The 13,215-nt window shown below is 45.5% G+C and overlaps 2 protein-coding genes across 2 annotated transcripts; both read right to left on the reverse strand.

The window, feature by feature from the left end:
• Positions 1 to 5,148: 5,148 nt before the first annotated feature.
• sstr1 (somatostatin receptor 1) lies at positions 5,149 to 7,522 on the reverse strand. The gene has a single exon (XM_022764714.1). It carries the CDS (start codon positions 7,520 to 7,522, stop codon positions 6,341 to 6,343), a length of 1,182 nt encoding a protein of 393 aa, XP_022620435.1. The 3' UTR covers positions 5,149 to 6,340.
• An 837-nt stretch (positions 7,523 to 8,359) lies between these two features.
• On the reverse strand, positions 8,360 to 12,431 carry LOC111236088 (tyrosine-protein phosphatase non-receptor type 23-like). The gene is made up of 2 exons (XM_022764698.1): positions 12,268 to 12,431; positions 8,360 to 11,441 (listed from the first exon to the last, which is right to left on the reverse strand). The coding sequence occupies exon 2, from the start codon at positions 11,404 to 11,406 to the stop codon at positions 9,928 to 9,930; it is 1,479 nt and encodes a 492-aa protein (XP_022620419.1). The 5' UTR covers positions 11,407 to 11,441; positions 12,268 to 12,431; the 3' UTR covers positions 8,360 to 9,927.
• Positions 12,432 to 13,215: the final 784 nt, after the last annotated feature.

Below are 13,215 nucleotides of genomic sequence, written 5' to 3' on the forward strand. Positions count from 1 at the left end.
GACGGGAGCCCGCAGCCGGAACACGGATCCTGCAGGTCCCGGTGCCGGTCTCCTGGTCCTGTCCCCGGTGTGTGTGTGTGTGAATCCTGGTCCAGGTGAAGCTGCTCCGGGCCAGAAGGAGCGGAGAGGCAGAGTCAGTGAGGAGGAGGAGGAGGAGGAGGAGGTGATGGTGACCTGCGGACTGATGTGATCCTCCTCCTCTTGCAGGTCCAGCCCTCCGGATCTGATCTCCTCCTCCACCACACACACACACACACACACACACACACACACACACACACACACACACACACACACACACACACACACACACACACACAAACACACACCTCTTATTCCTTCACTCACTCATTAAACCCTTTTATTGTCAATAGGAACTCATTGATTGATCGTTTATTGGAAATAATTCAGTCAGGACCAGAATCAGGACTGTAGAGAGCTAGGTCCTGAGTCCACGTCAGGTGACAGGTGAACCAGGTTGAAGGACCTGAAAAGATCCAGATTCAGGGAAAATGGATTGATCAGTTATTGGAAAATATTGATGGATTATTGGTGTGAGAACATGACAGATCTTTATTATCCAGTTAATGAATGATTGATAATTAGAACATTATTACACTGAAACCCCTCTGTGTAGAATCAAGACAAACCCTATAGATTTAAAAGATGAAGGCCATAACATGTGCTGAAAGGTCTACAGAAAGACAGCAAGTGGCTCTTGAGCCAAGAATAATACTTGACTTCACTTCAGAAAGCTCTGGAAATTTTCGTGAGCTAGATGCTGTAAAGTGTCCATCATTTCTATTCATGAAACCATGAAAAAAAACCGTATCCATTCATTTTTAATACAAACAGATTTCAACATGTTTCAAGTGATGAATGAATGAATCATCCCACTGTGTGTGTGTGTGTGTGTGTGTGTGTGTGTGTGTGTGTGTGTGTGTGTGTGTGTGTGTGTGTGTGTGTGTGTGTGTCTCAGATCAGATCCGGGTCAGGTTTAGTTCAGGTTTAGTTCAGGTTTAGCTCTGGTTGACTGGTTCCAGTCTGACACTGTGAAGCTGTTAATGAGCGGAACGACTGATTCACCATCATCACACTGGATTAACTGGATGATCCTGGATTAAAGGACGTTTACACAAAAACAAAAAAGAGGAGAGGAGGATGAGGAGGAGGAGGAGGAGGAGGACAGTTCTCAGTGTCCAGTTTATTTCACCGACCAGAGAGAGAGTCCAGAGAACTGGTTTTACTTTATAGAGCATCAGTATGAGATTCTGGACTCTGGTGGTCTGATGCTGTTCGAGGCAGCAGTACACTGATGTCAACTGATTACACACACACTGACTCAGGTTCAGGTCCAGTCCAGGATCGGGTCCAGGATCAGGCCCAGGGTCAGGCCCAGCTATTTAATCAGATCTAAAATTTAATAAACTTTATTTCTCAGTGTAAACAAACAGAAACTGTTCTGCTGTTCTGGATTCACTCGCTCTGTCCTGGATTCCAGGGACAAGAATTTTTTCCCCAGATAAAACCTGTACTAAAAGCCTCACTGCAAAGTCTTGGATCAGTTGGACCCAGGATTAGAGTCCCACTTGGGAGTTCTGGTCCAGTTGGGCCTGGTTCAGTCCCTGGGGGACACAGAGTCTGAATGAACCTGGTCTGTGGTGAACTGGCGACATGAGGTTCAGGTTTTCACCTGACAGAGGTCTTTGTAGTGTTTACATGATTCAGGACTAGATCCTGAGGAGGAGGAAGTTTCTGTGTGACAGTAAATCCTGCAGCTGTCATGCTAAAAGCTTGTCAGTGATAATTATCCTGAGACTGACTCACCTGTCACCTGTCCATGACCTCCTCATACAGACTGACAGACTCCAGCACACAGGAAGTGACATCATGAGGGTGTGACACTGAGGCAGGTAGAGACTGAACCTGAACCCAGACCTGTTCCTTCATTTAGGCTTTCAGATGGTCAGATCCAGGACTTGTTGAGGTCTGTTGTGTATCATATTAGTGTGTTAGGTTGAAGTGGGAGGAGCTTTTTGTTAGGACCTTTTACTCACTAAATAAAACACACTTGGTATTTCCCACCCATGCATGAGCATGGGAGCGCCTCATTTATTCATTCGCTCCTGAACGAGTCTGCAAACAGACTCAGTTTGAGACCAGTCTGGATACAGGTCCAGGGTCTTCAGGGTCCACGTCTGCTCCTCAGCAGCTCATCAATGTAACTGTCAGACGATCTCTAGTGGTCAGAGAGAGAATCACAGGAGCAGAGTGTGTGTGTGTGTGTGTGTGTGTGTGTGTGTGTGTGTGTGTGTGTGTGTGTGTGTGTGTGTGTGTGTGTGTGTGTGTGTGTGTGTGTGTGTGTCCCACACCCTGTTATTAAAGTCATGTTGATGGCTTTGTTTCTCCCCTGAACTCTTCAACTCTGTTTTATCAGTTCAACTATCTACACACACACATAGACACAGACATGGACACACACACACACACACACACGGTGAGATATTTCCCAGCTTCCTCGACTCACCTGAACATCAGGTTCAGATCAGCTGACCTCTGACCTCCAGTCTCACCTGGCTGTTACACTGCAGGCTGACCTCAGATAGGTGAAGAAAACCAGCTCAGGATCTTTCCTGACCTCAGTCTGATGCATAACCTGTGTTGACCAGATGAAACTCCGCCCACCTCAGAGTCAGCGTGGAGGCAGCTTTTGTCAAACGTTAGTGGCTGTGGTTTCATCTAATGATGAAGAGAAACGATGGACGTGACCAGGATCAATGTAAATCACAGGTCTGAACTCACTATAAAAGATTGTTGTTCTGTGGTTCTGTTCTGTTGTTCTGTGGTTCTGTGGTTCTATTCTGTGGTTCTGTTGTTCTGTGGTTGTGTTCTGTTGTTCTGTGGTTCTGTTGTTCTGTGGTTCTGTTCTGTTAGTCTTTGGTTCTGTTCTGTGGTTCTGTTGTTCTGTTCTGTGGTTCTGTTGTTCTGTTATTCTGGGGTTCTGTTCTGTTGTTCTGTGGTTCTGTTGTTCTGTTATTCTGTGGTTCTGTTCTGTGGTTCTGTGGTTCTGTTGTTCTGTGGTTCTGTTGTTCTGTTATTCTGTGTTTCTGTTGTTCTGTGGTTCTGTTCTGTTGTTCTATGGTTCTGTTGTTCTGCAGCGACATCAGTTCTGACAGTTTCACTGACGACTCCCTCAAACTGCTGGAACTTGTCTGATTCTGGTTCACTGATGTGTGTCAGCCGTGTTGTCAGGTGGATGCTGCCACCTGCTGGTTGCTGATGAAGATCAAGGGGACTCACTTCAGCTCACAGTGTTATTGAGGTAAGGACAGAAGACTCTGACTCCACATTCACAATCATCTTTAAACCATTGTCCCTCTGACAGCAGCACAGATGGAGCTGAGGTGAAATCTCCTGGCAGTTTATCAGAGGACTACATTACCCACAATCCCCCTGTGAGCTGAGAGGTGTCAGACTACGGAGACAGTAAGAAGTGACTGTGGTCTGCTGCCACCAGATGGAGTCAGAGCTTACAGAAAGACAACACAGGTCAGGACAACTAGTGTCAATACTAACTACAGTCACTAACTACAGTGTCACTACTAGCTACAGTCAAATTACACAGTCAGTAACTACAGTGTCACAATTAACTACAGTGTTATAAACTACAGTGTCACTACTAACTACAGTGTCACTACTAGCTACAGTCAAATTACAGTCACTAACTACAGTCACTAACTACAGTGTCACTACTAACTACAGTCAAATTACACAGTCAGTAACTACAGTGTCACAATTAACTACAGTGTTATAAACTACAGTGTCACTACTAACTACAGTGTCACTATTAACTAGTGTCACTACTAACTACAGTCACAAACTACACTGTCATTAACTACAGTGTCACTAGTCAACTACAGTGACCTCAGGTACAACAACCTGACTCGTTAATCTGCTTCATGGCAAAAGGAACTAATTATTAGAAAAAACATGTTAGAATTATTATTATTTACATTAAAATTCAGGTACAGGAAGTACTTTTACTGTGATGCTTCAGTATTTTAGAGTGTAATAGAGTATCTCTAGATTATTGTAGTTTTACCTGCAGGTGTGAGCTGGTCCTGGACTGAGGTCACCTGATGACAGATAGATAGAGTGAGGACTGCAGCAGCTCTTCACTGTGAACCTGTTGTTGCTGAAGCTGATCTGATGTGACTCAGTAAACACAGGCTCCATCAGACAGCGTCACTGACGTAATAATACAGTCATCTCTCTCACCTGTATGTTTTGATTAAACAGCTGTTGATCATCAAGGAGGTGACCTTCACTCAGCTGACTGAGTTCATCAAGCAGCTGCTCAGTGATGAGATGGAACATTAATCCTCAGCTTTCATCAGAGAAAAGCTTTTATCATCATCATTACTGATCAGTCGCTGCAGATCATCATCATCATCATCATCATCATCATCATCATCATCATCATCATCATCATCATCATCATCCTGCAGCCTTACACAGACTGTACAGTCCTGATGGCGAGGAGGAGGAACCCTTTCTCACTTGGTCATCAGTTGTCAGTTTATTAGGTACACCTGGCTAGCTAACTAACTAACTGACTGACTGACTGACTGACTGACTGACTGACTGACTGATCAACTAGAAAACTTTGTTGCTGAAACCTGAGGAGAATGTATTGTGACAGGAAACCAGCAGACAGGAAATGGCCTTCAGAGTAAAACTACTGTGGTTTGTGTGATTGAAGTAGATATAAAAATCATCAGTGTCTCTGGATTCGGAAATGTTCAGACCGCGGTTTCTAAGTTACTTTCCAGCTGTGACAGTTAAACAGAACGAACCTGAGACCAGAGACTGAACTTGCTTTATCATCTCGTTTGGACCCCTGGGGGGATGGGGGGTATCTTCAGTCATCATTTAAGTCTTTTAAAACATCACAGTCTCCGCTGGAGGGGACACACAATGACCATTTCCTGTCCTGCAGAAACCACTGAAAGTACCCGGTCCCTGAGTCCGTTCACAGACCAGGACCCAAAGTCTGCTGATTTCTCTAAAAGCATCTCATCTTAACAGAACATGCGGCTCATAAACATTTCACTCAGTTTTATTGTAGTTTTTTGTCATAATATTTCAGGTGTCAGTGACAGTTTATCTTTAACCATCGACTGAAGAGAGAAAACCACCACAGGTCCAGGTCTCAGTCCTGGTTTCACCTGTGTGTTACAGCGACCTGCACCTATTTCCGACCCTGGGGCCTAAAATGAGCTGTTGGCCCCTGAATCTGTAAACCCACAGTAGCAGGCACCAGGTTTAGACCCTTTAGACCTTCATACTCGTCTCCATCATCATCATAAGGAGGCATCTGATTGGTCCAGAGTCATAAAGTATCTTCAGAGACCAGGAGAACCTGGATTGTCTGGCTACCAAAGAGACCTGATCTCAGCACCATGGAGGCAGTCTGGATCACATAAAGAGAGAGAAGACCTGAGGCAGATTCTCCAAGATGAAGGAATAACCTGAAGAACCTGAAGAACTGTGAGAGGGTGAACTGAGGAGAACTAGAGCTGGTTTAAAGGCAAAGGGAGGGTCACAGCAAATACTGGTCTGATTCACTGAGGAGTAAAAACTATACTTGGTTTTATTTTGAAAGAATCCTGACTTTACTTTCAGAAAGTACAACCACAGAACAATTCTGTAGATTATCGTAGGAACAGGCACCAAATAAACACTGACCAGACTGTATTGGTTCTCTACACGGTCGGGTTCTGATGGTTCCCTTTAGATCCTGGTGTGAGTTTGTTCCAGGTGTTGTTTCACTGAGTCACAACAATCAATATCAATAAACAATCAATATCTCAGGTCACATTCAGGTTATCAACATTAATTAGCTTCATTCATTTAGCAGCTGATCCCAGATCTGAACGGAACCTTCATTATAACTTTAGTCAGTGACGAGCGGATAGAAACTTCTTCGGATCTCCATGCCTAGTCCATGAGGTTCTAAATGTTTGGCCATGGACCTTTGTGGATCCCTGTGGACCCATGTGGATCCTTTTAGTTGCAAAAAGTAAAGCTTGAGCTTCAACAGGACTACAGCATAAAAAACACAGATCCTTTAAATCCTGGAGGTGTCAGCACAGTCCAGACCACATCCTGAAGTTGTAGGTTGCTCTGTTGGGACAGGCCCTGTTCTCTGAGAAACTGCTCCTGGCCCTCCTGCTGATACAGGCTGAATCTGCGACTGAGCTGTAGTAGTCCATGTCATCCAGGGGTCTAAGTGTCCACACAGTACTTGGATTTAGACAAAAAAACACATTATGGTCCTTTAAATTTTGGAGGTGTTTGCAGGACTCGGACTACACCCTGGAGCTGGTGTTTGCAGGGGACAGGTCCTGGTCCTGTTCTCTGAGTCCTGCTCCCGGTTCTCCTGCTGGTCCTGGTCTAGGCTGAGTCTGCGGCTCTTCAGGGCCGTGCTGTAGTAGTCCAGGTAGTCCAGGGGCTCCTCAGGGGCCTCCATCCAGCGCAGACACAGGATCCTCTGGAAGGAGCGCCGGAAGTTGTCGGACAGGAAACCATACAGCAGCGGGTTGGCGCAGCTGTTGGCATAACCGAGGACGACGGCCAACTGGCTGAGGGTGGGGTCATGACGCTGCAGGAAGACTCCCACCAGCTGCACCACGTGGAAGGGCATCCAGCACACCACGAACACCGACACCACCACCGTCACCATCACCGTGATCTTCCTCTCTGACTTCCGGCGCTGCTGCCAGCCCGCCCGCAGCGCCACCACGCGCAGCTGACTCAGGATCAGCACGTAGCACAGGCAGATGGCGAGCACCGGAAACAGGAAGCCCATCAGGAAGGCGTAGACTGCGAACGCCGCCATCCAGCGCCGCTCCGGCTCCGGCATCTGCATGTTGCAGGCCACCGAGCCGTCCGAGTTGGGGGCGGTGGAGGAGAAGAGGATGATGGGAAGGATGACCAGCAGCGAGAACATCCACACGCACACGTTCACCAGCTTGGCCACGGTGGGCCGCCGGTACCGGGACGCCCGCAGCGGGTGCACCACGGCGATGTAGCGGTCCACGCTGAGCACCGTCAGGCAGTAGATGCTCGTGAACATGTTGATGGCGTCTACGCTGAGCACGAGGCGGCACAGCGCTGCACCGAACGGCCAGCGGCGCAGCAGCGCGGCGGTCACCACGAACGGCACGCTGAGCATCAGCAGCTCGTCTGCCACCGCCAGGTTCAGCAGGTACAGGTTGGTGGCCGTCTTCATCTTGGCGTACCGGAAGATGACGTAGATCACCATGGAGTTCCCACTCAGACCCACCAGACACACCACCGAGTAGATGGACGAGATGAGAGCCGCGCTGCCCGCCGACGGAGCTCCGCCGCCCGCCGCCGAGCCGTTACCGTACCCGGTACCGGAGCCGTTAAGCAGGAAGTCCTCCAGAGAGCTGAGAGAGACCGGGAGAGGAGAAGAGGAAGAGATGTTGAGCTGCATCACAGACTGATGATGGAGAGAAAAATCAAAATAAAGACTGATCCTCAGGAGGCGAGAAAACGAGCCGCGGTTTCTCCTATAATGATCGGTTCAACCGGATAGACGCTCCGAGAGGGGGGCGGGTTGAGAGAGAGGGGTAGAGAGCGATGGAGAGTGAGAGAAGAGAGTTAGTTATTGATTATTGCTGCAGGTGGAGTTTAATACAGACTGAAGCTTTAAAATGAAGACTCAACACTAGAGTGTCCAGCTGTGACAGTTGACCAGAACGAACCTGAGACTAGAGACTGAACTATCATCTGGTTTGGACCCCTGGGAGGAGGGGGGTATCTTCAGTCATCATTTAAATCTTTTAAATCATCACAATCTCCCATGAGTCAGCTGGGGGGTGGGGGTGTCATTTCCTGTCTGAGAATCTCTGTTCTTCAGGAAACAGGAAAACCAGTTTGTAAACACGCAATGACCATTTCCTGTCCTGCAGAAACCACTGAAAGTACCCGGTCCCTGAGTCCGCTCACAGACCAGGACCCAAAATCTGCTGATTTCTCTAAAAGCATCTCATCTGAACAGAACGGCTCATAAACATTTTACTCAGTTTTATTTATTTATATTTTTTTAGAACAAAAACACCTCATAGTCTAAAGTCTGTTCATATATTAACATGTATTTGACTCCAGAGTGTGTCCACACACTTTTGGTCATATAGATGTTGAATTTTCTTGCAGCTCAGCCAACACTAAGACACAGGATCTCAGTTTCTGTTTTCAAAATAAAATCTACGAAACGTAATTTGTCCAAAACAACAAATATCTTTATTGATGAAAAAAGTAATGTTCAATATTCAACATTTCAACAAACAGAAGGTCAGCTTTTTATTTTCATGTCAGTGAAGGTCAAGTTAAAAATCATCCTCAGACTCACAGATGAAATCAGTAAATGTTAGTCTTTAATCCAGTAAATAATCAAACAATTTAATTTAAAAGACCTTTAACTCTCAGACTCAGGAGAGTGAAACAAGACGAACCGAGTCCTTAGCAGTCCACATCAGACCAGGTCTAGATCCAGATGTTTCTCTGCCACAGAAACAAACTTATTCATTTATATAAAAACATTTTAATCTGAAAGTAAGTTTTTTATATCTTCTAGTGAAGTTTGAGTCATTTCATCACCACCCGATTATAATGACATGACTTCCACCAATCACAGTTCTGCCTTCTCATGTTGCTGTCTTCTCATTGGATGTTGCGAAGAAATCCAGTCCTTTTTTTAATTTAATTAATTTTTTTATTAAGTGATGCAGGTACAAAACATTGAGACATGACAGAAACACTAAGAAAAGACATCAAGTGTAAACAACTGAAACAAAACAAGACATGACGAACAAACAAAAGTTGCTGATGTGCTCATGTTCTGTTTAGTTTGTGTGTATTTCATGCATATTATTAATAATAATACAATATATTGTGGTATACTAATGGAGAAAATACCTGTAATGACAATGACAGTAATGATAATGATTATAATAATAATGACAATTATATAATGATAGTAATAATAAGAATTTATATATTAATAAACAATACTATTATTATCATTACACTGTCATCTTCAACACCGTCAACATGACATTATGATCAATAATATAGATCATTACCACCACTAACAGTTTTAAGAACTCATAATGTAGATTGTCGCCACCATCAATATTACAGACCATATAACGTTAAACATAAATGAATATTTCCATACAGGGAAAAGAGTCTTACGTCTCCCCTGGATTTCCCGTGGGAATTGATCATTCATCCCGAAGTTTGGAATGATTGGAGGATTCTGGGCTGCCAGAGAAGATGAGGTTGTCTCGCATCTATCACGACTGCAGGTCCAGTATGGTCTCTTTCAATAGTTTATTGTTTATTGGTCGTTAAGTTAGCAGTGAGTGATTGTACGGAGGTTTTCTACTGTTTGTTCTCTTCGGTTAGTGTGAGGATGTGGTCGTGGCTGAACTCGTTGAACCCTTGTTTAACTCCTGAAACTCCTTGTGTATTATTTCAATGAGGGTAATTCTGTTGTCAAGAGCAGACAGTTTGTGTTCAATGGATATGAGAGTGTCACTAACCTCAGGGTAACAGCTGGAAGTGTCGGTCTGGGTGGGTGAATCAGTGAGTGAGCGTTAGCGTTTGGCAGATGGAGTGCAGCTTGTGGTGGATCCAATTTGTGGTTTTGTGGTGTAGAGTTCGTAGAATTTGTAGCTGTACTGTTCCAGATCATCCAGTTTGTCAGCTTTTATAGGTGATGATTTGTTCAGAAAGATTAAATCCTTGGCTTACTTCAGTTGCAGGTAATTGTTTGTTTTCAGCAGCAGGACACCGGCATGTAGATTCTCACGTCAGGTCTCGCGATATTGGGAGTCACATTACATCATCACCCCCCTTGCCATCTTTATTCTTCATTGCCATCCTCTCCAAGTCCTTCATTGCACGTTTCTTTGACCTTCTCATCAGGCAGTACTTCACTGCCACTAGGATAACTACCACTAGCACCACCAGCACCACCACAGCGATCGCCACGGCAATCAGGATGCCCATCAGCGTGCTGTTGTCAGCAGTTGCCACGGTATCCGTACATGCCGGCGAGCCCTCGTCGTGGTGTTTCCCGTTCTCGTCGGAGCAGATGCACCTGTAAGAGCCCTCGGTGTTCAGACAGGTGTGCCTGCAGTGGGCGCCACTGCTGCACTCATCAATGTCCACGCAGTTTGCAGAAGCGTCTTTGTGGAAGCCATCACTGCATGGTAGGCAGATGGTTGTGAAGTTAGCAGGGGAGTTGTCCATGAAACGCCACACAGCAGGACGACCCCAGCAGTGGAGCTCCAGCGGGATGTAGGACCAGCACTCCACCTGGATCCTGCTGCTGTTGTCAGGGTCCAGACTAAGGGCGCGGGCGTCAGGTATAAGGGGGAGCAGACACGGGTCTGACCCCAGTGGTGGTCCAGTTTCTGGTGCATCAGGTCTAGGTGGTTCAACTGCAGCAGGTTTCGGAGGTTTTGGTGCAGGAGGTTTAGATGGTTCTGGTGTAGCAGGTGTAGGTGGTTCTCTTGTAGCAGGATTAGGTGGTTCCAGTGTAGCAGGTTTAGGTGGTTCTGTTGTAGCAGGCATAGGGGGTTCTGGTGCAGCATGTTTAGGTGGTTCTGGTGTATCAGGATTAGGTGGTTCTGGTGCAGCATGTTTTGGTGGTTCTCGTGTAGAAGGATTAGGTAGTTCTCGTGTAGAAGGATTAGGTGGTTCTGGTGTAGCAGGTTTAGGTGGTTCTCGTGTAGCAGGATTAGGTGGCTCTGGTACAGCATGTTTAGGTGGTTCTGGTGCAGCAAGTGTAGTAGTGGTCCTTCTGTCCTCAGCTGTCCGTCTTGTCAGTTTGCAGATGAACTGGTAAGAGTTCTTACAGGTGACTGGGATCAGACCCCACCATGTCACTGCTGACTGATTAAATGACACCTGCAGAGCTGCGCAGCGAACCGTTGTGCAGGTGCTCTGCGGCTCCTTCATCCAGCGGCTCACCTGCGACTCCTCGCTGCCGTCCTTCGCCCACTTGAATCCCCTGAGTGGCAGTGCAGGGACGACACACTCGTTCTTGGCTTTCCTCAGCCCGACCCAAAAGATGAATTCACTCTGAGGCAGCACTGACCTGGAGATGAGCCTGAGGATTTCGGTGGCCTCCTGCTCAGTGGCGAGGGTGGTGAGGACATTGGGAGAACAATTCTCCTTGGCCTGGTCAAAGTTGACCTTGGTTTGATGGATGGTGTAATTTGGCGGTGAAGCCAAATCAGCAGAGACTCTTCCAGACAGGACAATGATCCAAAGGTAAATCCAACAGGAGCTGAACCAAGATGCCATCTTTCCTGAGTCGTCCCTCTGATGATAACGTCACTCTGTCAAAATGAATGTGACAGGTAGAGGAGAACAGCACTGTGATGACTATTTTCTATCATAATGTGCAGACAATACTCAACTCTAAATTTCTATTTCTCTGACAAGTTGAGAAACAGTTTCACTGTATTGATCAGATTATTGATTTGATATGTTTCTCAATAGGGACAAAGTCAGTGTAGTCAAATTCATGAATCTAATGATCATATTGATGCATTTCATTTAACAACCAGGTGCTAATCATCATCTGATTCAACAACAACAGTAATAAGAGACCTGACATCTCCAGACCAAACCACTGCAGTTATCATCAGTCACTGAACCATCATGGTGATGGTTGTCAACATGAATGAACTGAAAATAAAATAGAGCCATGTTCACATTGTAGTTTAAGTTTAAGGTAATGAGTAACTTAGTATGTGAGTGTGCAACTATTTGAAGAAGTTTTATAATTGATCACCAGGAGAAATTAGAACAGGTCAATACACTGAGTCAGAGCTTTGGTTTTTACAGTATATGTATGCTCAGTTTGTTTCAGTGTGATGATAATTAATTATTTCATTCACACTCTACTGATGAACCTCCTCCATCTTTAAAAAACCTGCAGTGATTGGCTGAGCTCGGTCTGACTCTAACGAAGTGAAGAGTAACAGGATGAGTCTATGAGACTGAACATATAGAGCTCTGATCACATGTTGTGATGGACATGCTGTAGAGAGTGAGGGAGCAAGGAAGCATCATAAAGAGAAGGAAACGAGTAAGCTTCCTAGTCTGATGGGTTTGTATCACTTTATTTCTGATCTTAATTTAATGAGTCTATGTTCTTACCTTCCTCTTTATCTTCAACACAAGGAAACAGATTAATTCACTTCTCCTCCTCCGGCTCCTTCTTTGAGGGTTAGGGTTGAAGAGTTTTCCAACTCCGGTCTTCTTCCAGCTTCTCCTTACTTTCTTCTGCGCTCTCCAGTTTCTGCTGGTTTTCCTCCAGAGTAGCTCCGCTGACAGACTGACTGTCGGCAGCCTCACCCCTCATTCAACCCCCCCACCCCCACCCCCCCCCACGTCAGGACAGGAAGTGTGTTTCTCTTGATACGGCGAACTGGTTTCCTCCAGAGAAACAGGGCCGCTGTCGTTTACACTGAGAGGAAACTTCAGATTCTCATCTTTGAACCAAACCTGGTTCTGAAATTCTTAATTTTCACATGAAGATCAGATAAACTTTATTGATCCTGCACAGGGAAACAGATTCTGATTTATTAATACAACAACTCACTGTATTTAAGAAATAATGCAAAATACAGACATTACAAGAGTTACACATTTGAAATTTGTGAATAGAGTTTGGAAATAAAATAAGAAATATAAAGAAACACATCTGATTTACAATTTTCAGGGTTAAATTCATTCACTTCCTCTGGTTAATAGGGTTCTTGAGAAGGTTCCAGTGGTCCTTGAAGAGGGTCCTGGGGAGATCACTGAGCAGGTTTGTCTGGTCACAGAAGAAGCCTCAGGGTTCCTTGAAGAAGTTCAAGTGGTCATGGAGCAGTTTCCCGTTTTTTTTTTCTGAATAGCCACCAGATGTCCTTGAAGACATAGGAGTGGCTGGTGAGTGGGTTCTAGGGGTTCTAGGGGTTTTCCTTAAAAAAGGTTACAGTGGTCATTTAGTAGCCTGCATGGGATTTGAAGAGCTTGACTTGTCCTTAGGTCCATGAAGAGGTTCTTGGCAGCTCTTGATGGTGGTTCACAAGGAGGTGTTCTCGAAGAGGTTACAGTGGT

This window comes from Seriola dumerili, unplaced genomic scaffold (assembly GCF_002260705.1).
Source record: "Seriola dumerili isolate Sdu_G_001 unplaced genomic scaffold, Sdu_1.0 BDQW01000565.1, whole genome shotgun sequence".
NCBI lineage: Eukaryota > Metazoa > Chordata > Actinopteri > Carangiformes > Carangidae > Seriola > Seriola dumerili.

Coding starts and splice junctions, on each gene's coding strand:
- LOC111236088 (XM_022764698.1), bottom strand. CDS start 11,406: ATGGCATCTTGGTTCAGCTCCTGTTGGATTTACCTTTGGATCATTGTC.
- sstr1 (XM_022764714.1), bottom strand. CDS start 7,522: ATGCAGCTCAACATCTCTTCCTCTTCTCCTCTCCCGGTCTCTCTCAGC.